The sequence below is a fragment of the Geospiza fortis genome, unplaced genomic scaffold (genome assembly GCF_000277835.1).
Source record: "Geospiza fortis unplaced genomic scaffold, GeoFor_1.0 scaffold286, whole genome shotgun sequence".
Lineage (NCBI taxonomy): Eukaryota > Metazoa > Chordata > Aves > Passeriformes > Thraupidae > Geospiza > Geospiza fortis.
In genome coordinates, this window is record NW_005054444.1 from 347976 (window position 1) to 373067 (window position 25092).

Genomic DNA, 25092 nt, shown 5'->3' on the forward strand with positions numbered 1-25092 from the left:
GCAGCAAATCAGAAATTCTGGAGCAGACTCAAACTAATAGAGCACAGAGTACTTTGGTGAATTAAATACTAACCACTCAAGCAGGGTAGAAATCCCTTAGATATTTTTGTCATTGCCTCTCAAAGAAGCAAAACTAGTTCCTGGAAAACAGACAGAACCCCACAAAGAGATCAGTCCCCATGTACTTGGTGTTTCTTTTCTGCCTCTTCTTTGGCTTTCTTGGCACTCATCTCCTTTCGAAGTCGTTCCTCTTCTGCCAGCCGAAGTTTCTCTGCTTCCAGGCGTCGATAATACTGTGCGAATAAACAGAAGACCCTTTCTGAATAGGCATCTAAGTATATTTGGAATTATTTTTTTCCCTTTAAAATTGGATCCCAAGAGCACACGATGCAGAAGTATGTGTTTCTCCCCTCTCCCCATCTCCGTTTCTCCTCCATGGCACTTACCTCCCCCCGGAGGCGCTTGTAGAGCCTTCGGGCGATCATGCCACGGGCGTAGGCCTGCACGGTGAGGACGGCCCAGAGGCGGTGCCGGAAAGCCCTGCGGACCAGGTAGCCCCGGCACCGCGCCTGGAACTCGATGATGCGCCGGCGAGCCATGTGGTACTGCTTGTGGAGCTTGCGGGATCGGTACAGGGCCTGCAGCCTCAGGAAGCCAATCCGCATCTGCAAGAGGGAGCAGGATGAGACCGCCCCGCCAGCCACCCACCCTAAGCAGATTTCCACCACTAATCTCCTGCTTGCACGGCTGTAAATAAGGGCCACTGAAATCAGTCCCCACGACAGCAAACCTTCTGGAGGGAGGTTCTCCAAGAGGGTGGAGAAATGAAGCCATCTGGCTGCTGCATTGATTCAAAGCCCAGGAAGGACGAACAGAGTTTCTTCCCCACTGAGCCTTTGAGAGGCCTCAGGATGTCTGGTTGGCCATCCCAAAGTAGCCACAAGCCATGAGGGTGGCTCCTATAGAGGTCCAGCATCTGCAAAACCCCTGTCTGACAGTCAAGGTGCTGTTTGATGGCAGGAGGCAGCATCCTAGCCAGCCTGGAAGTGGCTATTTCTATCAAGTTGAAGGCTTGAAAGATTATTCTGAGATACTTTAGACCTTAACACACTTTCCAAAAGACCATGCTGTTGGGTCAAAACCAGTTGGAACAGGGAAGAGGACTATGGACTGTGAGGGTGAGAAACTCAAATATGGTCCCACATGGAGACGGAGTACATTTTTTAGAGGATGCTGCTCTTGAGTTTTCAGTCATCTGGAAACTAGGGGAAGACTTACAAAAACCCAAATGACCAGTTGGTGCAATGGACATACAAGTCACAGGGGAGAGGACAGCTAGAAGGTGATCTCTTCAATGAGATGACAAAGCCAAAGAGCAAACTTCCATTCATCACTCCAACTGATGAAAGCCAACCTCACCACTTCCGACATTCAATGGGACATTTTGAACCAGGAAACCTTTATGTATGTCCCAGGTTAGAGAGGCAGGAAGGCAGAGGTGTGAGGAAGCACCCCTGTACTTACAGCACCATAGTTCTTCCTGCAGTTATGTCCACGCCAGTATCTCTGAATCATCAGGACTGAATTTCTCACTTTCAGGAAATTGGACCTGCAAAAGCATTTCAATCATTTGCCTCTGTGGTTTGGCCACAAGTTATCATCATCTCCTGGGCCTTATTTCTTGGAGATTTGAATCTGAGGGTCCAGGTGGAATAACCACCACATTTTTGGCTTGAAAATGTCTCCTTCCCCAGCTTTCCTTGCTTTCATAAAAACATCTGTAGGCACTCTCTCTCAGAGGTCTCTGCAGGGAGATTATGCCACATTATGGAAATGGGAAGAACAGGAGATGATAGGACTCCCAGCCCAGCATCCTCTTCTCACACCTAAAATCTCTTCCCTATGTGTCCTTCCCATTTCATTCTAGTACCTGAAAATGGATTGAATCCCACCCAAATGACTGAGAGCAAACCTCACCAACATCACGCTGCTATCCCTATCTGCTCCTCCAGTCCTTCTCAGCCTGATCTGGTCCTACCTGTGGACAACAATTGTGTTGGGAGGCCTTGGGAGTCTCGTCTCACTACGATCAGTGTGTGAAAGATTGATGAGTTATTTAGCATGTGCCCTTTCTGCAAAGCACAACCTGAGTCACAGCCGTGGCTTGGACAATCAAAGAGCATAAAACCCCAAGAACTGTCCTTCCTCTGCAGGTGAAGATTGTCCTTGGCTGTGGCTCCCCCTCTTCATCCACAATGAGCTACCTGTCCTCTTCCATGTCTTGAAACTGGGTTGCAAAGGGAAGAGTTCTGAACCCCTTGGGCTTTGGGGAGAGCAACTTTAGTAGTAGTGGTGACCCAGCATTCCCTCTGCAGTCTTGTGGGGATCTCCATAGATTGGAGATCATGGCCTCAGCATGGCCTTCAGCTGGCTCAGAGCCCACTGCTGCACTGTCATAGCAAACACCACATCCCCTGAAGATGGCACCTATTCTGTGCAGGTTTGAGGAAGATAACACAGTTATCCTCTTGTTTCCTCTACTTTTTTCCTCCAGTACTTGCTGCACCTGAGTGCCAACACATCAGGGGTCCCCTCTGGTCATCTGGGCACCAAAGAAGTGATGGAGCCCCCAGGACCCACTTGCTGGATAAAGCATCCCACATAGCCCACCTCCCATTTGGCCAAGGGGTTCATACCTACCTGTCTTTATACCCACGGACCACCTTCTGGATGAGGATGACTTTGTCCGTGATGGCCTTGTCTCTCTCAATCTCCAGCAGCATGTCGTGGTGGTCCTGTGGGAGGAAGCAACACAACACCAATGTCTCAAGCCTGATATGTGGCCACAGTGGGTGGTGCAAGACCCTACCCCAGGACAGCTGTCCAAAATAAACTCTGGGGTCATTTTACATCTCAAGTATTATGCCACTTGCTCACCGGGGAAGTCCTAACATAAACCCTAGTGATCTATAGTCTTCATTCCCAAATGAACCAGGTCATCCAGAAGCTGCAAATGCAATACTTCACAGTCTGAAAACAGCTAAATTACACTGCCCTTCCCTGCAGAGCTCTCCCCTGGTGCTTTCAGCCATAGGAGCAGCTCCTAGGAGCACTGGAGAGGTTTGCAAACAAACTCCAGGCTACCTGGGTCTCATCACTTCTTCCAGCCAAGACTGCAATGCTTCCCTAACCTAAGGAAAAAAAGCTCCTCGAAACACTGAATTTCCTTTGCCCTGAGGTTTTCAAATGCACCAATCCAAGCCTTATTCTGATTCCTCCCATGTTGTGTGTGATGCAGCTTTCTTTCCCAGTTGTGACAAGCTGAGCCATGCCGCACTGCGTGCAGCAGAGGCAGTTCCACATGTTTCCTGCTTTGCTCAACCTCCCATGGCCCCTCAGGGCCTCCCAATTTCTCTGTTTCCTGCCCTGACAGCTGTGAAATCTTGATAACAGGCTCTGGAAAGAGCAACTAGTGCCTACAAGTTCTGGGGAAGAGACGGGGGTGTTTGTGCCGGCAGTGGGATTTGGGGGTGAATTTAAGTGTAAGCAGTCATGGTTTATCCCTGTGATTTTTGCTCAAAAGAAGCTGTACCTTCCAAGAACAGCACAGGAATGGGTTTGTAAGGAAACAGGAGTGTGTAAGGGGCTGCAGGGGACCTGCAGTGTTGGACTGTTCTGTATCAGCTGGACTGATGCAGAAAAGGAGACTGTAGGCACATCTCAAGTTGCACAAGGATGTGCAGAAAGCAAAATGAGCCTGTGCTCATGTCCCTCTCTCTGCAGGGCTCTGCATGGGCATCCCTCCTGCTGCTGTGCCTTTTGGGTGAAGGCAGGAGAGGAAGCTGAACCACTCAGCCCAGGAGGGAAAAGGCTGTGCACTGGATGTGATCACTTTTGTGTCGGTATGGATTTGTGAATGCATCAGTCCTGGCACCGTGTCAGGACTTCCTCCTGCCTGCTGCTCCTCAACTGGCGGCAAATGTTCTGCCTCAAGCCAGGCTCTACCCACTGACATGCCAGCCCAGAGACCATGGAAAAGGGGCATGTCTTGTGATGGAAAGGAAATGGTAGGAGACACCTCCAGAGGCAAGGATCCAAGATGGATCCCAAGAGGGAATGTGGACAACCACCCACCTTTAGAAATATCTTTGTCTTGCCAATCTGCCAGTCATCATCCTTCCCCAGCACTGCTTCAGCAATGCGCTGGCAGGTCCCACGCAGGTCACCCTGACAGAAAAGGAGTTGGGATTCACCTGGACCAGACTCATCCATTGCTCCTCCCAGGTTCAGTGTAAACCTTTTCCGGTCCCAAATCCTGCAGTTTTCTGCTAATGAGGCTCTTATGGCTTTACTGTCACTTTGTTTAAGATGAGTGAGAGAGACAGCCTGAATACGGTACCTGTCCCTGCCAACCCTGTAACCATTTTTCTTCACTTGGAAAGCCCAGAGCACCACTGTGACACCTGGGGATCATATGTTGCATAATTGATTTTGGAGAGGAGGCACACCCCATAAATATCTCTGGAGATCGCCCAGCAGAGAGCCCTCATTAACTGTGAAGGAGGATTCTCACCTGCTTGTAGGCTGGCTTCACCCCCGGCATGAGCACCCGGTAGCGGTCCACGAACTCCACGAAGGTGTAGCGGATGGGGTACCCAGCCCGGCGGATGCGGATGGTCTCCATCATCCCTGAGTACCTCAGCTGACGGACGCACAGCTCCCGATCAAACAGCTGGGGGGGTTACAGGACACCAAATCAAATCACCAGGGGTTTGAGCACAAATCTTTCAGGGCTAGTTCATTGCACTTATGGGCAACTATGCTCTCCTTCACATGGGCCTGATGAGGCACAGACTGCTGGAGACAGTTTTGATTTTCTTTGCATGGTTTTGTTATCTAATTCATCCCACGCCTTTCTCTTGGACTAACCAGAACAATACTCAGAAGCAGGAGCATGGTATGATATATGGACCCAGAGAACTTCAGCCAGCATCTCGATACAAACAATCTTTTTCCCTCCTAAAGCACATTTCAGAAGGAAGTAAAAGTTTTAGAATAACATAAAGTAACAAACAGTCAGGACTTTCCACTGACCTTTCACTTCCGCTATGCCATTTCCTATCACTATCAGTATGTTTTCCTTCAAAGGCAGGGATAGAAAATGATCTCAGACAATGTTCTCTTTTGCAGTCACCCTGCACAGCTCTGTGTGCCTTTATCTGGGATTCCTTTTCCTTTGGTTTATTAAGCCAAGGACAAAATTAAATTTAGCAAGAAATCACATTTCATGTCACACTGCAGTCTCTGATTTAGAGTTAGCTCACCCACTTATTTGTTTCATGGGGAGATTAATTTCTCTTTGTCTGATTCTTTCAAACTTGAAACTGTTTTCCTGTCTCACTGAAAGCTTTGCAGACAAATAGATTGAACAGAGACTTCTGGCTTAGTGCTTGTAAGACCTGATGAAATACAGACTTCCTATGCAGAAGTCAAAATACTATACTGAATTCCAGACACCCAGGTGTAAAAACAGTTCATAATCAGGGCATATAAAATAATTTGCTAACATCAGTTCAGGATGTACACCTATTTCTCAACATCGCTTATGTCCAAAAAGAAGGTCTTGTTCTAATCTCTGCTCAGATGATAATCACACATCTGACATATTGTTAAATATTTACCCAAAATATTCCATTAACAGGTTTTTACTCTCACCAAAACCAGGATAAGAGCCCAGTAAAACGGTCTGAGAGACCCACCAGACCTTTTGCTCTACATCCTATTAGGTTCTCTGAACAGCAAAAATAAGTTTCAAACAAACACTGCTTGTAGATAACAGCCCTGAAATTCAGGATTTTATGCTTTTTTGCACTCAGCTGAGCTTTGCTAACAGACACTGACTTTAGATAAAGCTCCAGCCCTGGCTAGATTATTTATTAAATAAAGCTCTTCCTTTCCAAGCAGTACCACAATTAAGTTTGGTGAGCAGGAAACAGCGATTGCTCACAGCATCAGTGTCTGATCCTGCAAGGTGTGGGGAGTGGGATCAGGGCGCGCAGCACCCCCCTTATCACCTGCCTTCTGCTGCAAAACTTGGAGAGCCCTTCCTTGAGCAGTTTGTGGTCAGGGGATTGAGAGTCGTCTCCTTCCTTTTTATTGCTCCCAAAAATTTGCCCCCACAATGTTCATTGCTTTTGAAGCAAATCACTGTGAACTGGAGCAAGATAACTCCTCCTATGTTTCCTCTGTGCTATTTTGCCTCTTTCTTCCCCTGCTTTTAGAACCATGCTTTTGTAATCGGTGAATAAAAAAAAAATAGGCAATGGAAATGACCAAACAGGATTTAAAATATGGAAGATCCATTGTGAGCAAAGATTTTTAGGGAAACACCCACGGGAAGACGATTTTTAGAAAGCACTGAACTCTGCCACAGAACTAAACCCATGGCTCAGCTGAAGTCTCTGGCAGGAAGGAGCCTACCCCCTATGGAAATGGAGAGGAATTTCCTATAGGATAAGGGGCTGCAGGGTGAATTCCTTAAGATCGTCCTTGAGAAGAAAGGCAGGGTCAGGAGCTATGCCCTGCAAAAAATTTTGGGGTGCTGTTGGGCTGCAAAGCAAGTGCCTGATTTTTCCAACCCTTTAGTGACTCTGTTGCTTGCACAGCAGGCTGTGGGTTGCTTTTCCAATCATGCAGGCTCAATCCTGTCTCCACTGATGCCCAAAGGAGTTTTGCCAGTAGCTCCAGAGCAGAATGACCCCACGGGCAGTCCCATACAAAAAACAACCAGGAGAGAAAAGCAGGACTTACCATGGGCTTCTTGTACTCATTGGGCTTGATGCAGCGGACAAAAAATGGCTGGCACACGCTGAGAGTCCTCATCAACAGCTCCAGGGAGCGCTTGAACTGGCTGCTGAGTGTCGGCGAGCGCTTCCTCGTCTCTGCTCCCTGCAAGACCGCAGCGCAGCAGCGCACTCAGGAAATGAAAGGATAACACTGACTTTCCCCTCTGGCCGCGTCCCCAGGAACCTCCTGCAATAGCCAGGGCTGGAGCAGGCAGTGGGGCCAGAAGTGGCTGAAAGTTGTGGCAGGAGAGGGGAAGGGCAAAGCCTGCTAACTTGCAATGGCTGGGCACCGGCAGCCTACTCCATATGGTTCTATGCAGGCAGGAAAAGTGCCATGATTTAATTTCTCCTGCTTGAACCTCCCTGTGTGAACCTCCCTGTGCAGAGCCAGGAGGAAGATCTGCCTATAGGAGCAAACAGGGTCTTCTGGGCCATCAAAATTCTCTGTATTACAGCTTGGGGCAGTGCACCTGCCCGGGGATGCTCTCAGGAGCAGTGTGGGCTTCCCTGTCTCCATGCATTGCAGCATGGGCATGCCAAATCCTCTGTCATGGTTCCTCGTGTCAGGCAGGGCTCCTCCTGCTCCCTGGAACAAGAACCAGAGACTCATTTAGGGTAAAAAATAACCCAGGAGAATGCTTGTTGCAGGGTGACTCTGCAACAGTTCCAGACACTTCTGCTGAGATTCCTCAGCCTGTACTACCACAGATTTGAGTTGCTTTTGGAGAAGAATATTAACTAAACTAAATGAAGTGAGTATTTAGGGAGATCAGGAAGATTTGGAGTATTTTTCTTGGTTCAGCTTCCCTGGTCAAATTAATAATCCAATCTCTATTTTAGGGCAAGTGTTTCTAAATGAGACTGTGTATGTTTCCCTTAATAGTCCCTTCTCCCTGCTCTGGGAAAACCTTGTTAAACCACCTCCAAATCAAGTCCCTAGCTCATTTCACGTGCCAGACACTATTACCTGAACTCATTACACATCAGTCACAGTGGTGCTGTGTGTCTAGTGGGATCTGGTGCTCAGGGAGCCTTTGTGGGGCAGCAGGTAATGCTGGAGGGCTGGAAGAAGAGTTGGGCACCAGGAGGTAACCCCCTCTTAACTAAAGACAGGCTGAGCATGTAACATGACCTGTGACATGACCTGATGGCTAGAGAATTCCCAAAGGGAGAATTCCAGCAGGATTTTAATGCATTTTTCTTTCAAATATCCTCTTATTTGCAGGTGGTCAAGCCACATGTGGAGTCACAAAATCCTCATCTGCACTGGCCTTGCTGCCATGTTTTGCAGTGTTTATCTGCACATTTCTGTTACCGTGTTTATTTCTACTTTTGCTAAAATTTTTACATGTGCTTCACCACATATCACTAATAACCTTTAACATTCCTGTCCCCCAAAATGGAGGAATTCCATAGAATCACAGAATAGTTTGGATCAGAAGGGATTACACATTCCCTCTAGTCCAACCCCTTTGCCATGAACAGGGAGTTTACACAGCTCAGGTTGGATGTGATGTTGAGACAAACCCAATCAAGACAAGCACAAAGTCATCATGGAATTCCAACAAGAGAAAACCCAGCTCATGCAAACACCACAAAAACCTGGTCTGCTTGCCAAGAACAGCATGGGGGGCTACCAGCGATCTCTCCCAGCAAAATCCTCTCCAGAAGGACAAACTGTTAACAGATCTAGGGTAATTAATGGATACAGCTGCTACCTGCAGAGCACTGGAGAGTCTGATGCTCATATTTTATTGCAGATTTTCTGAGGAAAAGGCTGTTTCAGCACGAATCCTGGTTTGAAAGGCTTTGATGAATGTTTTCTCATCACATTGCTAATTATGCACATGAGGTCACCTCTGTAAGGTGGGGAAGGATAGCCACAGGGGTTGGAAGCAGCAACAGATGCAGCAGCAGGGCTGGCAGTCTGAAACAATTGCATGTTAGACAAATTTTAGTCAGTTTGGGCTTGGCTGGGAGAGATCATTTTTAAGCCATGGTGTTAGGAAGGGAGCAAAACTTTGTACAAGGGTCTACAAGGGAATGCAGGAGTGGTTTGCTCCCAGACAGCAAGAAATGCCTCTCCAGCTTGCTGGTGCCTTGCATTTCTTTCCTGCATGCATCCAGATCTGGCAAAAAGCAGTGGTGCCATCTCCATCCTTACATCTGAGGGCTTTTTGCTGGGAGGGGTTGGAAGGAAGGGACAGTGACCAGAGAGCAGCTTGTCTTTCTGTCCAAATAGTCAGAGCAGTCTGGGCTCCCCCTGTCAAAACCACATCATCCCATTCAGGGATGACATTTCAGGGCCTGACAATTGTGCACAGACCCCTCTCAATGGAGGGCACCACCCCTATGGGCACTTTTCAGGCTCTCAGACATACAACAAATAACCTGACAAGTGTTTTGCATCAGCTTCATCCTTCAGGAATGGGTGACACCACTCACATAATTGTGGTTCCTTCTGCCTCACCTCAACACCAGCTTGGAGAGAAACCTCTTCCCTTACTTCAACAAAATGACCCTTCAACAAAATGACTTCACAAAAAAAAAACAAACAAAAAAAAAGGAGTGGAGCAGCCTCTCAACACAGCCTAGCAAGGCACTGAAAATACAGGATTTACTGCAGAGGAGAAGCATTTTTAAGCTAAAACCAGACCCAGTCCCCAAAGCCTGATGGAGAAAGGGCGGACACATTCTGCTTTTCCCTGGCCAGACACTTCCTAGCTTTCAAACTCTGAGACTGTAACATCTTTGGGACTCAGACTCTCTTCACTTGTGTTCATACAAAGCCCAGTAGAAGGGAGGATGAGACCTGCGTTAAATGGGGAAAGATGAGCAGGATTCAGAGGTGCTGTACCCCAGACTGCAGCACTCAGCCTGTACTCAACATCAAAGGAGGAAAATACTCAAAAACAGAAGAGCAAAACAAGAAAAAGAAGAGAATTAGATTATTTACAGAGAAGGAGCATGCAGAAGAGAGTTTAGAATGATGTGCAGACTAGCATGACATCCAGACATGCTTCAATTCTGCTTCTTTCTGCCATCTCAAGCCAGTCTGAACTTTGGAAGTGCAAACACATACATGGCTGTTTGCAGTAACACCAAGACAAAAGGCAAGGAGAATGGCAACTACAAGGAGAAATGTCACTGAGCCAGAAATGGTAGAGGTTACTCGTTCTGTCTCTTTGCACCTTCTCCTCCTTGAAGGACAGGGCTGCTGGTGCAGCAGAAACACATCAAGAGATGGCAGCCTGCTTCAGTGGAAATGCAGAAAGATGAAATACTTGAGGAGAGCCAGGGAAGGAGGGTGAAGCACGTGCTGCTCTGGGGGCAATACTCTGGGGAAAGGTTCTGGACAAAGGACCATCCTCCCATCTCTTTAGGATTATATGGTCACTAAATTGAGCCATGCCAATGTGACATGCAGTTTCTGGGCAAAATGATGCTTTTTCTTTGTTATATTTTTATATGAAATGTCACTGGGGTGGCCTTCAGGTGACCACTCAAAACTGAGGCCACCTCATTCTGCAGCATCATATAGCGAAGAGAGTCTTTCTCCTAAAGGCTGTGCAGTCTGGAAAGTGCCTTCCAATAAAATGGTGACATGGGCTACATAACAGTGCCAAGTATCACTATTTTGAACTACAAGCTTATTGAGATGCATATATACATATATATATATATACACACACACACATATATATATATATATATGAAAAATCATTTTTATGGACAATTATTTTTCATTAGAAAACCTACAAAATACAAAGTTTAGTTGTAAGATCAACTATGACAACAACAAAACTCCCATTTCCCTGTATCACCTGTTGACATCTTCAGAGGAAAAACCAGTCTAAACATTTCTGACAGGTTTTGCACATTTGTCTCCTGGATTTAATCCCACCATAGAATCACAGAATTATTAATGGTTTGGGTTGGAAGGGATCTTAAAGTTCATTTAGCTCCAACCCTGGTGCCATGGGCAGAGACACCTTCCATTAGATCAGACTGCTCGAAGTCCCATCCAACCTGGCTTTGAACACTTCCAGGGATGGGGCATCCACAACTTCTCTGGGCAACCTGTGCCAGTGCCTCATCACCCTCATAGGAAAGAAATTCTTCCTAATACCTCAACTAAACATTTTCTTTTTCAGTTTAAAGTCATTCCCCTTGTCCAATCACTCAAGGCCCTCTCCAGCTCTCTTGTATCCTAACTCAGGAAAGACTATCATTTTTGCTACAACTCTAGAGCAAGGCCCAGTGATATGTTCCAATTGAAACAATTTTCACCGTGATACAGAGGGGAAGGAGTCCACCTCTGGAATTAGTGGCTTTCAGTCATTTTGGGTCAGATCCTCCTCATTGGAATTCCAAATCCAAGCATCCAAGATACTGCAGAAGTAAAAAGGGATGAAATTCAGCCCCACACAAAGAGCTGAATTTTGAAAAGCAAGCTAATCCTCTGGTTATCAAGGGGCTGTGGAAATGTGAGCAGAGTCACAAAGCTTATATCATAAAATCTTTAGCACACAATATGCTATCTTATGGCCAAATAACTAGCAAGCAAGGTTTGGGAAGTTATCAGAACCAGTCAGCAGATGAGATGCAACAGAAAAGACCTAAAAGAGGTGCCAAAAGGCTGTTTTGATGATCATGACAAAATTTCATATTATCTTGTCTTTGAAGGCTTGGATCTGAGGTCCCCCCGAACAAGAACTAACCCTTCACCTCCAAAAATAATAGCATTTCCAAACAACCCAAAAATGCAATCCAGGGTTCTCTCTTTGCATGTGGGCTGTCTTGCCTCAGAAAGTGCAAAACAGGGTGAGATTTGCAGGTGTTCGGAGGAACAGCGTCCCACTGAAGCCAATGGTGGCACCATGGTAAACAACAGCCAAATCCCAGATGATCCATCTGAAGTTATTTAGAATGATTCAACTATCAAGAAAAAATCCTCAAAACCTTGGCTGGGCCTGGTTCTGATCAAATCCCCACCATTACAAAGCTTTTCTGAGTTGAGTCCTAGAATGAAGTGACACAGTCATACCCCTGTACCTATTCAACAAGCTGTAAAAATGCTCTCCAACACATTGGTCACCCGAAATGGATCCTCTATAGATAGTGCAGGAAGAGGAATAAACCAACAGGAGTAAAGCACAATCCTTGCCAAGGAGAGGTGAGTATACAAAAGAGGAGCTCATGTATTCAGTTTACCTTTGGTGTGGGTGTGGGCGACTGGCCAAATGTGCTGGATGCATAGCCACAGAGAAACTACATGAAGCACAGGTAAAAAAACAAAACAAAACACAAAACAGAGACAGAGAAGAGCAAATAGTGAAAAGAAGGAATAACTGAAATGGGAACCTGACATTTTTAGTCTTGGAAGTCCAGCTTTTATATATCTCATGAACAAAATGCATTAATTCTTAGATTTTTGTATAACCCTCCCCTGAATTTTCTCCTTTGTCTTGATGTTCACTTCTTTGAATCTGAGGGAACTGCCAGTGTTCAGCTCTTGCTTCTTGGAAACAAACTTTATACATTTTTTGACCTCACTCTTTATCCATCCAATTTCAGCCCTTCCCACTCTTCTACCTCACACATCTCTGCTCTCAATATACAGTGGTTGGGAAGGTTCCAGGAACAAACCACAAAAACTGTAAAGACATCCCTCCCTTCCTCCCTAATTTTAATCCCCAAATCAGGTATTTTTGATAGAATTTAAACTTTTGCCAAGGGGAAAGCCACCCCGCTCCCCCAGTTTCCCATTTGTTTTTCACTTTACAGGGTTCCATCCTCCACTGCTCCTTCTACCTGTTCCTTGAACAAGCAGTGCTGCTAGACCATACCAGCTGATTCCACAGAGGAACAGTGTACAACTCCCACTTAATCCATAATTTCACCTGGCACCATTCAAAGAAAAGTTCCTGCTCAGCAAACACATGCAGACAAACCCTCTCTGTGATGACAATGAATAAATGAGACTTTACAGCCCCATGTGCTCCAGAAGTGCCCAGTTCACCCCACAGGTTTCATTGTGTACAGGTATTAGGTCTTTCAGGGACCAAACAGTTACTACAACATTCAAATATACAATCTCAACCAGTTATCAAATTTCTCTGATCTGCGGCTTTCTCGAGGTTCTGGAATATTAGGGCCCCATTTGAAAGACTGAATGTAAAGCAGATGTGGACTTACTTGTACCTGACTCCCAAAATCCTACAAACTCATCAATAAGCTCCTGAGGACCAGTGTTTGGAAGGTGTTGAGCAAAATGCCTCAGGATTTGATTCTGGCCTTAGCAGAACAGCCACTTGTCTCTCTTTAAGAGAAGATGCTACATTTGATTGACCAAGCCTGAGTGTCTCTGGAAATTTCCTACACACAGTGCCTCACTGAAGCTTGGGGAAGGCATGCACAGCTCCAGGGCATTCCAAGGACACTTCACCACAGAGCTTTGCTACATGCAGTCAATTTCTGTGACCCAGGCTCACTTGCTTCTTCTTTTGGGGCACATGTCCTAATAAAGGGGCTGCAGACATTACTGAATGTTGGTGGAAAGCAATGGCAAAAGCATCTCAGCCCCATGTTGGATCCTGCTTGTCTGAGAATTTTTGTGTGGTGGTGTTCAGGGAATTAGTGCTCTCCAGGTTCACAGCGACAGCGTGCATGACTAGAGGAGCTTGCACACAATGTTGGCTCTTCTTCCAGTTCCATGACATCAGGCTAAAAATCTCTCATTCCAAAAATAAACTCAGGCATCATTACAGTATCAAAGCACAGAGACCACCACTTGGGACAGATTCTGAAGATGTCTAATGGAACTATTAAAAAACCTCAAATAGTTTATGTTAAAAAAAAAGGGATCCAATGCTTTCAGAGGTTTCAGTTCTCAGATCCTAAACAACATCCAGGCAGACATCTCAACTTTGCTATTATATACTTCCAGCATATTTTAAAGATGCTTTGGTAGGGATCCCTGTGAGAAAGCTTGTGTGACTGTGTAAACCCTTTCATTGATGCCCCAGAGCGCACCTCTGCTCTGCCCAAAGAAGAAAGAAATCATTTCCAAGGTCAACTGCAAAGCTTACACCAAAAATAAAAAGCGGCAAGGAATAAGCAATTAAAAGCAAAGTAAGCAGCAGCACTGATGGTAAGGGAGTTAGCGTCTACTTCAACAAGAGTATCCACTTCTGAGGATAGCTCTGAACCCAACAGGAGTGTCATGCCAATTGGTAGCTTAATTAGTAATTGATAAATGTTCTCTTATTCCAAATGAAGTCAAAAGGATAATGACCATTAATTTCATCCGGAGCAAAACTGAATGGCTGAAGTTTATGAACAAGGCTTGCAAAACAGCACGTAGCATACTCAAAGAAAAGTCTTGGGAATGTAAATATTTCTTTCCCTTGGCAAGTAAAGGAATTCAGCACTTACAAATTGGCACTCCTGAAAGTCCCTAAGTCCCTTGGTCCATCAGTGGCATTGGCTGGCATTTGGAAATGGGACTCCGACTGCCAAAAAATGTGTTTGCTTTGAAAAATATTATTCCCACACCCTCTGCAGTCCCATGACTTTTGCCTTGGGAAAGACTGGGGGATTTGGCCATAGTGACTGATCTGTATAGGCTTTCAGATTCTGCAAGACTGACATTTTAAAACACTTTCTACTTTAATCTTGGGAGCAGGGATGAGTAGAGAGATTTAGATGTTCAACTTCTTGAAGAAAATATCGCACATTTATGTTACTAAAGTGAAATGGTCACTAATCTCAGCATTTAAGCTGGTATCCCAGTAATAAATGTTCAAATGGGGTGGAAAGGGTTAAAGCAGTAACTGCCTTTCTCTGAAACTTCAGGGCACACAGTCTTCTCTCACACTGAGCGTGGAGTAGACACATAACCTCCTGGAGAACTGGGATGTGGAAAGAAGAGCTTTGAACTTTCAGCTTTCACAACTGGTGTTCCCTCTCTCTGCTGTTGTAACAGTAAAATACAACTGTTCCCTTCAAGTCCTCTTGTGGTGCTTACGGACCAGCAAGATTGTCCTTTTGTTCTACTCTGGTTGGCAAGTATTTGGCTTTTACTTGGACTCATAGAAAGGTTTGGGTTTAAAGCGACCTTCAAGGTCACACAGTTCCAACCCTCCTGCCATAGGCAGGGACACCTTCCAGTAGGCCAGATTGCTTGAACACTTGAAGACTTTGAGGGATGGGGCATTCACAGCTTCTCTGGGCAACCTATACTAGTATCTCACCACCCTCACAGGTAAGAACTTCCTAACACCTAATCTAAACCTCCTCTTTGTTAGTTTACTTCTCATTCTATTATACACACATCTGGACGACCTAACTGGAAGGCACAGTTACTTTTCTCTCAGATTCTACAATTACAAACCTGATTGTTCCAATCCCTACACAAGTCTGAGGGGCCACAATAGCAAAAAAATAATATTTCATGGACCAAATGCAATGAACTGGGGGCATGAATGTGGATGCACCCATGACACTGCATTAATACTTCCTGATAGTTGACTCTCACTAGCAGGTTTGGAATACCCCAAGCAGCATTGGAGCAATATGACTCAGCAAATCTTCCACCCCTTCCAGGAACACCCCTCCTCCTGAATAAGGACCTTCTCCCGCCTGCATTACCATTGCCACATCTGCTTGGAAGATCTGCTTGATGAATTTGTTTTTTGAGGAATGCACCAGCTGAATGATGTCTCCATGCAGCGTGTCCCTGTTTTTCTCCAAGAAACCTAGAGAAATAATGGGACAACACACAGATGACACAGTGCAACATGGTCAGCATGTGAGCTGCAAGCAGCTTCTGGGTTGTTGGATTACTGGATGTTCTTGGTGAGGTAATGGGAGTAATGAGTGGGCAGAGAGAGAGAGACCATGAGAAGGAAGACAGAGGTGCATCTTCAGACTGGACTGAGGATGCAGTGGTGCAAAGCACTGCCATTCTGTCACAGGCACACATGAATGAAACAGCACCAAACTCTGCAGCTCATGGGCACAGCTGGAGGGTCAAGTCATTGCAGCCAGAAAAGGAAAACATTGACACAACTGTGGACTACCACCCTGCCCTGCTCCAACACAGCAGTGGCTTATCTGCCCATGAGAAACCCCTCACCCCCCTGCAGTGCTCTAGGAGCTGCCCCATACCTTTTGTTTCGTAGTAAACAATTCCAGCAAAATGGTTAATGCCAAACTGGGTTTCGTAGTTATTCTTCGGAGGAATATAGTTGGTGTTAAGCTTGTGCTGGGAGTTCAGCTTGTGCAACATGGTGGCATCTGTACCCTGTACATGCATGAAAAGATCTGACATTTAACCAAGGCTATTCCCATTGAAATAATTTTCCAGTCAATAGAACATTTCTTTCTTGACTTGGTGACAATGTGCATTTATGTTGAGAAGTGATATGTTGAAGAAGATATGTCAAGTGCAAAAATTACAGAAATTAATTAAATATCACTGGTATGTTGTTCTTCCAAAAGGAGTGTATTTAACATTATTTTCTCTTAAACTTTGCCAATAGATGTTTTTAAGCCTCTTGCAGGCATATTTTGCCATCAGAAACACTTGTTTCTGTGACACTGACGGAAGAATATTTAAGAGAGTAATAAAGATTATAAATAGGCAGGCCACTGGTGAATGTGTGTTTGGGGCTGAGCAGATCTCTCACAGGTTGCCAGCATGCAAGTGCAAAGGGGATAAAATCAGGAGAGCCACTGGCAGCGAGGCTGAGCCCGAAACACACCTTGGGGAACTTGCTCTCCTCATCAATGAGGGAGATGATGTTCATAGGCTTGATGGCAATCATGTCCAAGGCATCCTGGTTATCTGTGAACTCGATGTGCTGCCAGTTGATGTTCTCCAGGTTGTACTCCTCCTGCTCTAGCTTGAAGACGTGGCGCACAAAGAACTGTTGCAGGTTTTCATTTGCAAAGTTAATGCAAAGCTGCTCAAAACTGTGGAAGGAAGGTCAAGAAAAGGCCTTTTTATACACACCCTCATTAATTTTTTCTACATCTCTCTTCATGCTTTAAGCAATACTCTCAGACCTTGTCAACCACTCAGTAAAGCTGCTGTTGGCTTAGAATTTCCTTATTGGTTCAGACAATCAGTTTTTTTCCCCAAAATGTTATGTGTGTGGTCTAAATCAGTTTAGAAACGGATTGATCAGCTCTGACAATTTCTCATATAGAAATAGGCTTGGTCCAACCCAGTCCAGTTCACTTCAGGAGAGGTGAAAGGACTGCAAGACCTTGAGCTTAGGCTTGTGAAGGAGGATTAAGACCTGGTTCTCCTTTTGCAGGCTCCATACCTGTTCACAGTGAAGTTCTCAAAGCCAAAGATGTCAAGAAGGCCAATGGATCTCCTGATACTTTTGAGTTCCTGGGAAGGAGGTCTGTAAATTGCAGCATTGATCTTCTCCACGATCCACACAAAAAGTCGCCCATAAATTCCCTGCAACATCCCAAAGACGGAGCTCACTGAGACAGTTCAGCTTGTCCCACTAGTCTGTGTCACCATTTCACCCTTGATGACACAGGTTCTCCTAAAGCATGGCCAACAAGCAGACAGTCCCTGAGGTGCTCACTAACGTCTGTGCCAGACTCTTGGCATGGCTTAAAGCTTCAAGAACTATTACGTAGATCAAGGAAAACAGACCCAAAAGCCTCGCTACAAGACAACTGAGAGCAAACCCCCAAATCTGCATAGTGCTACATTTTGGATCGATGGGCTTGCTGTGAAGCCAGACAGTCCTTTCCTTGGTTTCCACACATTTCTCTCTACAGATCAGCAGAACAGAGCCATGTTACACTGCAAGAACATCTTGCTCACTTGAACAAGGTGCTCACTGAAACAGTGCAGCACTGGCTGAACAGTCTGATGACCTAATGACACAGATATTGCTGCTTCAGTAATTCCAGAACTTCATGTTTTAAACTGTTCTTAATTTTTATTTTATAAGTTACAGCAGTGTGACCAAGAGGGGAGACTAATTCAAAGGCCTGTCACCACTAGAGAAGACACTGCACGCTAGTTAGCTTTCAAACCAGCTTGACCAAGCAATTCCCCACAGATAAAATGAGGACCCAGGTCGGTCAAGACATGCCAATAATGCTTGTCTTGCAATTTTACATAAGGCTACAAACAGCACAGCAGTGATCCACACCTATCCCATCAACCTTCTTCACTCCAAAGCCTCAAGATGTTCTAAGTGCTCTGATGGCTTCTGGACTGCTCTATCCCTGGCCCTGTGCTGTTCAGCTGTATTTACTGCTGCTTATGTTCCCAAATCCTGAAATTTGTATGTGTGTGCTAGAGGTGTTGGTAGAGTTGGTCTGATTTACAGTAGCTGAGGATCTTTTTAGAAGCTGAGGTAAAGTCATTTCAGAATGCTGGGTCCTTCAGCAGGTCCCCTTTGAGTACAGACAATCTCCAATGCAGATGGCAAATCCCTTGCAGAGCAGGTTACATACATTGCTTCTACCTCAACTCTTTGTACATCCCAATTAGAACATAGTTTCAAGGGCACTTGCTGATCTGAGCTCACACAGGCGCCAAGAGAGACCCTTGTCCTGTGCAGTGGATGCTCCAGTCTCAGAAGGGGCCGATTTCTTCAGCTTGTCAAGAGAAGGCACAAGGAAATGCCCTGAGACTTACCTTTACAAAAGCGTCCCTCACATCCAGCGCTTGTTCCATGCTGAGCGGGGTGGAGACAGTTTCACCCCTGGTGATTATGGTCCGGCTGGTAAGGCAGTTCATCACGTCCTGAGGCTCAACCTGACAGAGACAACACCAAACACAGCTGCTGTACAGGGGAGATACCTCAAATGAAGACACAGGCTTTTTCAGAGAGAAAAATTAACATTTTTATACTGTATTTTAATCTGGAAGGTGTTCTTGTGACTTAGCATGAGATGTTAACGAGGTGGGGGAAGACAGGATGAGAAAGCAGAGCAAAGCCTGCAAAGCTGTATGCTACCAGCATGGGTTAAAGCTTTGCATCACCTTGATCCCTTTTTATACTTCAGGGAAATGTCCACTCTCTAAGTGGACAGAGAACTGTGGATCACACTCTGGGACCAGCAGTGCCTAAGGAGATGAGATGATGCCCCTGTTAGCTCTTGAGAAGGCCACTGAAGAATGCCCCAGTCACTGCACGGATGATTTCAGTGAGGGTCATCTCACCTCACTCATCAGATACACATAATATATATGACATCTGTCTCAAGTACCATTATGAACTATATTTATGTCACTGGGGGAAACACCCTACTTTAGGGACTGAGGTATTCTGGATGCCCTTTCTAGGACAATGTGCTAGACCCACCAGAAGGTCTGTTCCTATCTGCTGGTATGAAGGAGTTTTCAGATAACCTGGTCATGGAATCATAGGATATTTTGGGTTGGAAGGGACCTTCAAAGATCACCTAGTTCCAACCCCACAACAGGAACAGTTTCTGCTAGACCAGGTTGCTCAAAGTCCCATCACACCTGGCCTTGAACATGCCTACAAGTGGAGCAGCCACAAAATCCCTGGGCAACCTGTTCCAGTGCCTCACCACCCTGAGTGAAGAATTTCTTAATATCTAATTTAAATCTGTCCTTTTTAAGTTTGAAGCCATTCCGCCTTGTCCTATCATTCCATGTCCTTGTCAAAAGTCCCTCCCCCAGCTGTCTTGGAGCCCCTCTAGGTACTGAAAAGGGCTCTAAGCTGTCCCCAGAGCCTTCTCTTCTCCAGGCTGAAACACTCCAGATCTCTCAGCCACTCTCCATAGAAGAGGTGCTCTGGCCCTCTGAGTATCTTTGTAGCCTGCTCTGGCTACTCAGCCCAGATGGAGACATTCACCTTCAAGCTGCCAATGCAGGACACAATATGGCTTATCCAGGCCTCTTCAGCCTCCTAGAGCTGGTGGTGCAACGGGAGGCTGGCTCAGACAAAGCTTTGCCACAATACTAAAAAGCTGGGATGGAATCAGAAAGGGAAGAACAGCACTGCAGGGCCACTGACCTCCAGCAATGTTGCCGCAGTGATGAGCGATGCTGACTGAACAACCTCGCAGGCATCCAGGTTGTCATAGGTCCGAGCTGGGGAAAGAAAGGCAGAGGGAAAGCCATCAGCAAGGGACGTGTCTCTGCAGAAAGTGGATGGGGTGAGGGAAAGGGTCATTCTCCACTGCCTCTGTGTGATGTCCTGGCAAAATCTGGCCATCAGAAGGGAGAGAAAAGTTCACACATCTGCTGGAGTCCTGCTGCTGACTGCAAAGGACCTGTACTCTGCTCTGCCAGACCAGATAGTAAAGAATGTAGAAATGTTTTAGCATCTAAGTGCTTTAGGCTTCTGTCTTCTGAAGAGGCTTTTTAAATCACTGTGTCATTTCTGGCAGCAGAGCTGTTTGGTACATTTACAAAGGTATATCCAATCACACAGGCACCTGTCAAACACTCCATTAGTCTCTCTTTGTAAAACCTGAGTCTACTGAATGACCTCTGTCCATGTTCAACCTCACAACACTCAGAAATGTGGATGCCATTGAGCACACTGCAGCCTGTGTGCTTCCACCTGCTCCTGTGGGCAGGTGGAATTATTCCTTATTTCTTGTCCTTACAATGCCATAATAAACACTGAGTCCCTGGCATGGCACCATGGCAGGTGTTCTGGATACAGCTCTCCATCCCTAAGCTTGGCTCTCTGTCAGCAGGCAGAATAAAGAGCAGCAGTGCACTGGACCGTGTATTTTGTCCTTTTACCTTCATACTGCAGGTTGCCCATGTGCAGAATGGCAGCCAGCAGCTTGGAGATCTCCCAGTTCTCAGTGTCGGTGAACATGAGGACCTTCATAGCGGAGCGGATATTGGCATACTCCTTGCTATCATCTCTGCCATCACAGGTCGTGCAGTTACCCTGGGGAGGCAAATGGGGCACACATTGCATGGGGCGAAGCCAGGGAGCACCAGGGTATCACCCTAAGCTATCAGGGCTTCCCCCAGAACCAGCAAGGTTTTGTTTAAGGGATGATGCTGAACTTGTAGATCTGGTTCTGCCCTTTGTCATATTCTATGACTCAGTGCTGAGCCTTGTGACCTACACTTACCCTGTTGTCCGGAAGTACCCTGTGTCTGACTGCCATCAGCAGAAGAGAAAAAGCTCTCTGAGATGGGGATAGAGAGCTGGAGGCTCCCACTGATCCACTTAGAAAGCTGGGTCCCAGCCTTGCTGATGATGCACCAGCCTTAATTACACCTGCTTCTATCAGCTCCTCTGGATATCAACACTGGTATATAAGGAGTGGAGTTGGAGATTGCTGGCTTGGTCAGACACTTGGAGCACACGCAGCTCAGCCCCATATTCTGCTGAGAACGTGCCATCCAGACAAGCACTCCGCTACACCCATCACTGCCTCAAGAGCAGCAGGTCTTATCTAACACCTGGGCTACTTCCAAACATGTGGCATGGGCACCATACACCATCCATCCAAGCTTGTGCTCTACTTCACAGAAAGTGTGGAAATAGTCTGGTCTAGACACAGGGATTAAGGATTTCCACTAAGACTATGAGCCTCGTGGTGGTGAGACAAAGAGATCTGTCAAACCCTGTGGCTAAGGCTCAGGAAGGTCATAACCAGCAAAGCAGCTCTTGGCTGCAGAAGTGCCTCTCTTTTCCTTCTCCCTTGCTTAGGACCTTTCACCACATCACCCCACCAAACCTGTTTCACTGCTCTCTCACCATCGCAAGGTAGTTGTAGTCTGTGGCTTTCCCAAGACCCAGCTTCTTCTTCTGTTCCACGGTCATTCCTCTCAGCATGCAGTAGAACACGTGGTAATTCCTCTCATCCTGGGCCTGCAGGAGAACAGCAAGCGCCAGCTCTGTGAGGAGAATGGCACGGCAAAGGTTGGCTGGCAGAGCCTTGCAGGTGTATCACCTTACCTGCCTGCACACCCGGGACTTCTCCAGCAGGTACTGCTCAATCTTTGCCCCCTCTATGGCTCCCCTTTTGTTGAAGTGGATGTCGATGTACTTCCCAAATCGGCTGGAATTGTCATTACGGATGGTCTTTGCGTTCCCAAAAGCTGCAAGAATTATGGTGTGTTAGAGAGGGTCTGATGCAGGGAGGATGATGGATCTGGTCTCAGTGGGGGGGGGGGGGGGGAAAGTCAAAAGAGTGAGGCTGAGAGGGTTAAAAGCAGCCCCAAAGCCTACCCTAAAGTTTGGCTGGATCAGTTTCATCTCAATGTGAGGAAACAAGATGTATATGAGATGACTTTCCTTGGAAATACAGAGAGGAGCACAGAGGAGGAAGCTTGGGAATGGGGTGACCTTATCCAGGAAGTAGGGCTAGGACAGCAGGATTTTGGTGGCAGCTGATGAAATTAGAGGAGAGTTGAGCAAGAGTGGCTGCAGTGTGAAAGGTGACACTGTGCAGAAAATGACAGAGATGCTGGTGAGTGGTTTGATGACAGAGAGGGAAATAAAAGGGAAAATGCTTCCAAAAGGGAAATACAGACAACTAAGCCAACCTCCAGCGGGAGACTCCTCCCTGCAAGCAGACTGTGCAGAGAAAGGTACCTGTGGCCATCCTCTGTTAGGTGTGGATGAGTGCCCTAAGCCAGCACATCCTGCAATTTCTGCTCCAGGATTTCTGGCAGGTGATGGACATGCACTTGAATTACAGAGCCTCTCTTTCCTGAATCTCAGCAGTGACCAAGTGCATATTCAATAGTGCCCTGTGTGCTTCTCACACTTCTGTTGGTTCCTAGAGGGTTATTCACCAAGCAGAGGAGATAAAAATCATAGAATGGTTTGGATTGGAAGGGACCTTCAAGATCATCTAGTTCCACCCCCTCTGCCAAGGGCAGGGGCACTTCCCACTAGATCAGGCTGATCAAACCTCTATCTTTAGAGAACAACCCCAATGTTATTCTTTAAAGAAAATGCTATTTTTCTGCATAAGCATAAAAGGTACATCTGTCATCATTTTGGGTCAAGAGGGTTAGCTAACCTATTTAATTTACAGATATCCAATTAAAACAGTGGGGTTGGTCACAGTAACAGCCTGCCAATGAACCTATTAAGGTCACAAGCTGATTCTCATTATCTGGTTCCTTCTTGGACTCTTTCTTCTTCTGCATTCTGCTGCCATTCACTGGTCTTGGAAGGAAAAGGTGGGGTTTGCTATTCTATACAGCCAGCACAAGGTGCTGTGAAGCTCAGGTCCTAAAACTGATGTTTTATGGAACCATCTAAGAATAGGAATAGGATTCCTATTCCTTAGAACCATTCCTAAGAATAGGAATAGGATTTTTGCAACTATGGCCAAAAAAAGCAAATAATTAGTTAGCTGAATGCAGCACTGATGGGATACTGAAGCTCTGCATGCAGTCTAGCACTGGAGGAGGTGGTGAGATTTTTCAAAAGAGCAAAATAGTATTGATCAGCACTTTTACATACTACACACACATTTAGGTAAAATTCAGGGTTTTGTATGGATTTTCTGGGTGGAAAAAGTACTGTTTTATGCAGAAAACCACTTTCCCCCCCCAATTTTTAAAGTAACAAAATAGTTGAAAAAATAATACAGGTCAGCTGAAATGCTTTGCTTTCAACAATAGTTGTCAAAAATACTAAGGGAAACATTGAGAGCTTAGAGAATATTAGTCTTGTGAAAAATAAATTCAGATGGAAAGAATCTGAATGTGTTATTTAGCAGAAGTGTACTTAAAAAAAAAGTTTTGTCACTTTTTTGGAAACTCAAAGTGTGACATAAGTGTTTTACATTTGGTTATATTTTATGGTTCCTGAATCTGTTTCTTATTTTTTCCAGAAAAGAATTCTTTGTTATCTGAGGCCTCACCTTCCAAGATGGGATTTGCCTCCAGGACCTGCTGCTCAATCCAGGAGTGCTGACCACTGATTGCTGCCAGGAACTGCAGAATCAGTTTTGTGCTTTCTGTCTTCCCTGCTCCAGATTCTCCACTGCAAAGACAAAGGAGTGGAGGTCAGCGAGAGCTATGCTGCATCCCTGCCAATGTCCCTCCCTCTGTCTCCAAAGAAACTTCTGTTTCTTTGTCTCTTCTGTTAGTGTAGGTGGGATAAGACCACTAAGGATGGGTTTCCAGCATCCCAAGGATGATCAAACCTGATTGTGGGACAAATGATAGGACATAGCTTCCAGCCAAGATCCAGATTTGCTCCGTGTTCCATTTGGCCCAAGCTGTTGCTTGACTGTGGGTATTCCCAGCAAATGCTATCATTCAACCAGCACTAGGAAGGTTGTGAAGTGTTTTCAGTCAGTGCTTTTCCAGGTATGATCACCAGACCATGACCCTGTGGTCCAGGATCTGGCTGTTCCCATGGGACATCTTCATCACCAGTCTTGAGCTGTGATAAGGCAGACTGTGAAATACAGCCTTTTACCAGGAGGGACTTCCACAGGGCTCCTAGGCTTGTTCTAACAAGGAGCAAGGGAGAGAGGAGAAGCTTATGGGGCAGGAAGCCAGAGTTATTCCTCAAACTTTTCTCTGCGCTGAAAGATAACCTCAGTTATCTTGTGAAAGGGCTGGGCAGAAATATTCAGGTGAGTCTGCGGCGTGTCTAATACACGGGCTAGCCAAAATAAGTGATTGAAACAGACCTTCCTGACACTGAGTATCCAGCCTTGGCCTCATGGGCAAATCAAAATTTCACTTTTCAGGCCACTAGCACACTGCATTGACTCTCCTATGGGCCCCACATGATGCTTTTTTAGACCAGCAAAATAAGCCTTACTGAATGGCCTTTTCAGAATCATGTCTCTGAAATACTGCACACGGGATGTTCCAGAGTTATGGCTTTTCATTCAATGAAACTCAGGGTAGGCATGCCTTGGGGAAAACGGTGCCTCAAACGAAAAAGCGGGTGGATTCAGAATTTATAGGATCATGTTGGAGGGCTGAGGACATCAAATCTGGCTTTGGGACAGATACTGGAGGGAACTATACACATAACTGTGACCAGGCACTCCTTGGTGCCCAAGGTTGATTGGTCCAGAGCAGAGCCATGCCTGGAGACACCGTTCAGGAGCGTGAATGACCACAGGTCCAGTGACCAAGCGTGTCCCTGACTCTCCCTTGTGCAGAAAGTATCCATGTTTGTGTTTTTGATGTCTGTAGGAGTATTGAGCTTAAATTTAAAAGTGGAGGTTAAAAATGAATATGAGATCTATTGAGTTGCAAGGGTAAAATACCAAA

General features: G+C 45.9%; 1 protein-coding gene across 2 annotated transcripts in view; it reads right to left on the reverse strand.

Annotated features, from left to right (window-relative positions):
• The window catches only part of MYO7A (myosin VIIA), a 97713-nt gene that overhangs the window by 25474 nt on the left and 47147 nt on the right, over nt 1-25092 (reverse strand). For both annotated transcript variants that reach the window (XM_031062298.1, XM_031062301.1), the window contains 17 exons: nt 23718-23839; nt 21794-21936; nt 21593-21706; nt 20617-20770; nt 19877-19953; nt 18526-18645; nt 17180-17322; nt 16613-16823; nt 16017-16152; nt 15498-15604; nt 6811-6948; nt 4574-4732; nt 4135-4227; nt 2701-2795; nt 1525-1609; nt 447-665; nt 186-293 (listed from right to left, as the gene is read on the reverse strand). In XM_031062298.1, coding sequence (XP_030918158.1) covers nt 186-293; nt 447-665; nt 1525-1609; nt 2701-2795; nt 4135-4227; nt 4574-4732; nt 6811-6948; nt 15498-15604; nt 16017-16152; nt 16613-16823; nt 17180-17322; nt 18526-18645; nt 19877-19953; nt 20617-20770; nt 21593-21706; nt 21794-21936; nt 23718-23839 — 2224 coding nt within the window. The remainder of the gene's footprint in view (nt 1-185; nt 294-446; nt 666-1524; nt 1610-2700; nt 2796-4134; nt 4228-4573; nt 4733-6810; nt 6949-15497; nt 15605-16016; nt 16153-16612; nt 16824-17179; nt 17323-18525; nt 18646-19876; nt 19954-20616; nt 20771-21592; nt 21707-21793; nt 21937-23717; nt 23840-25092) is intronic.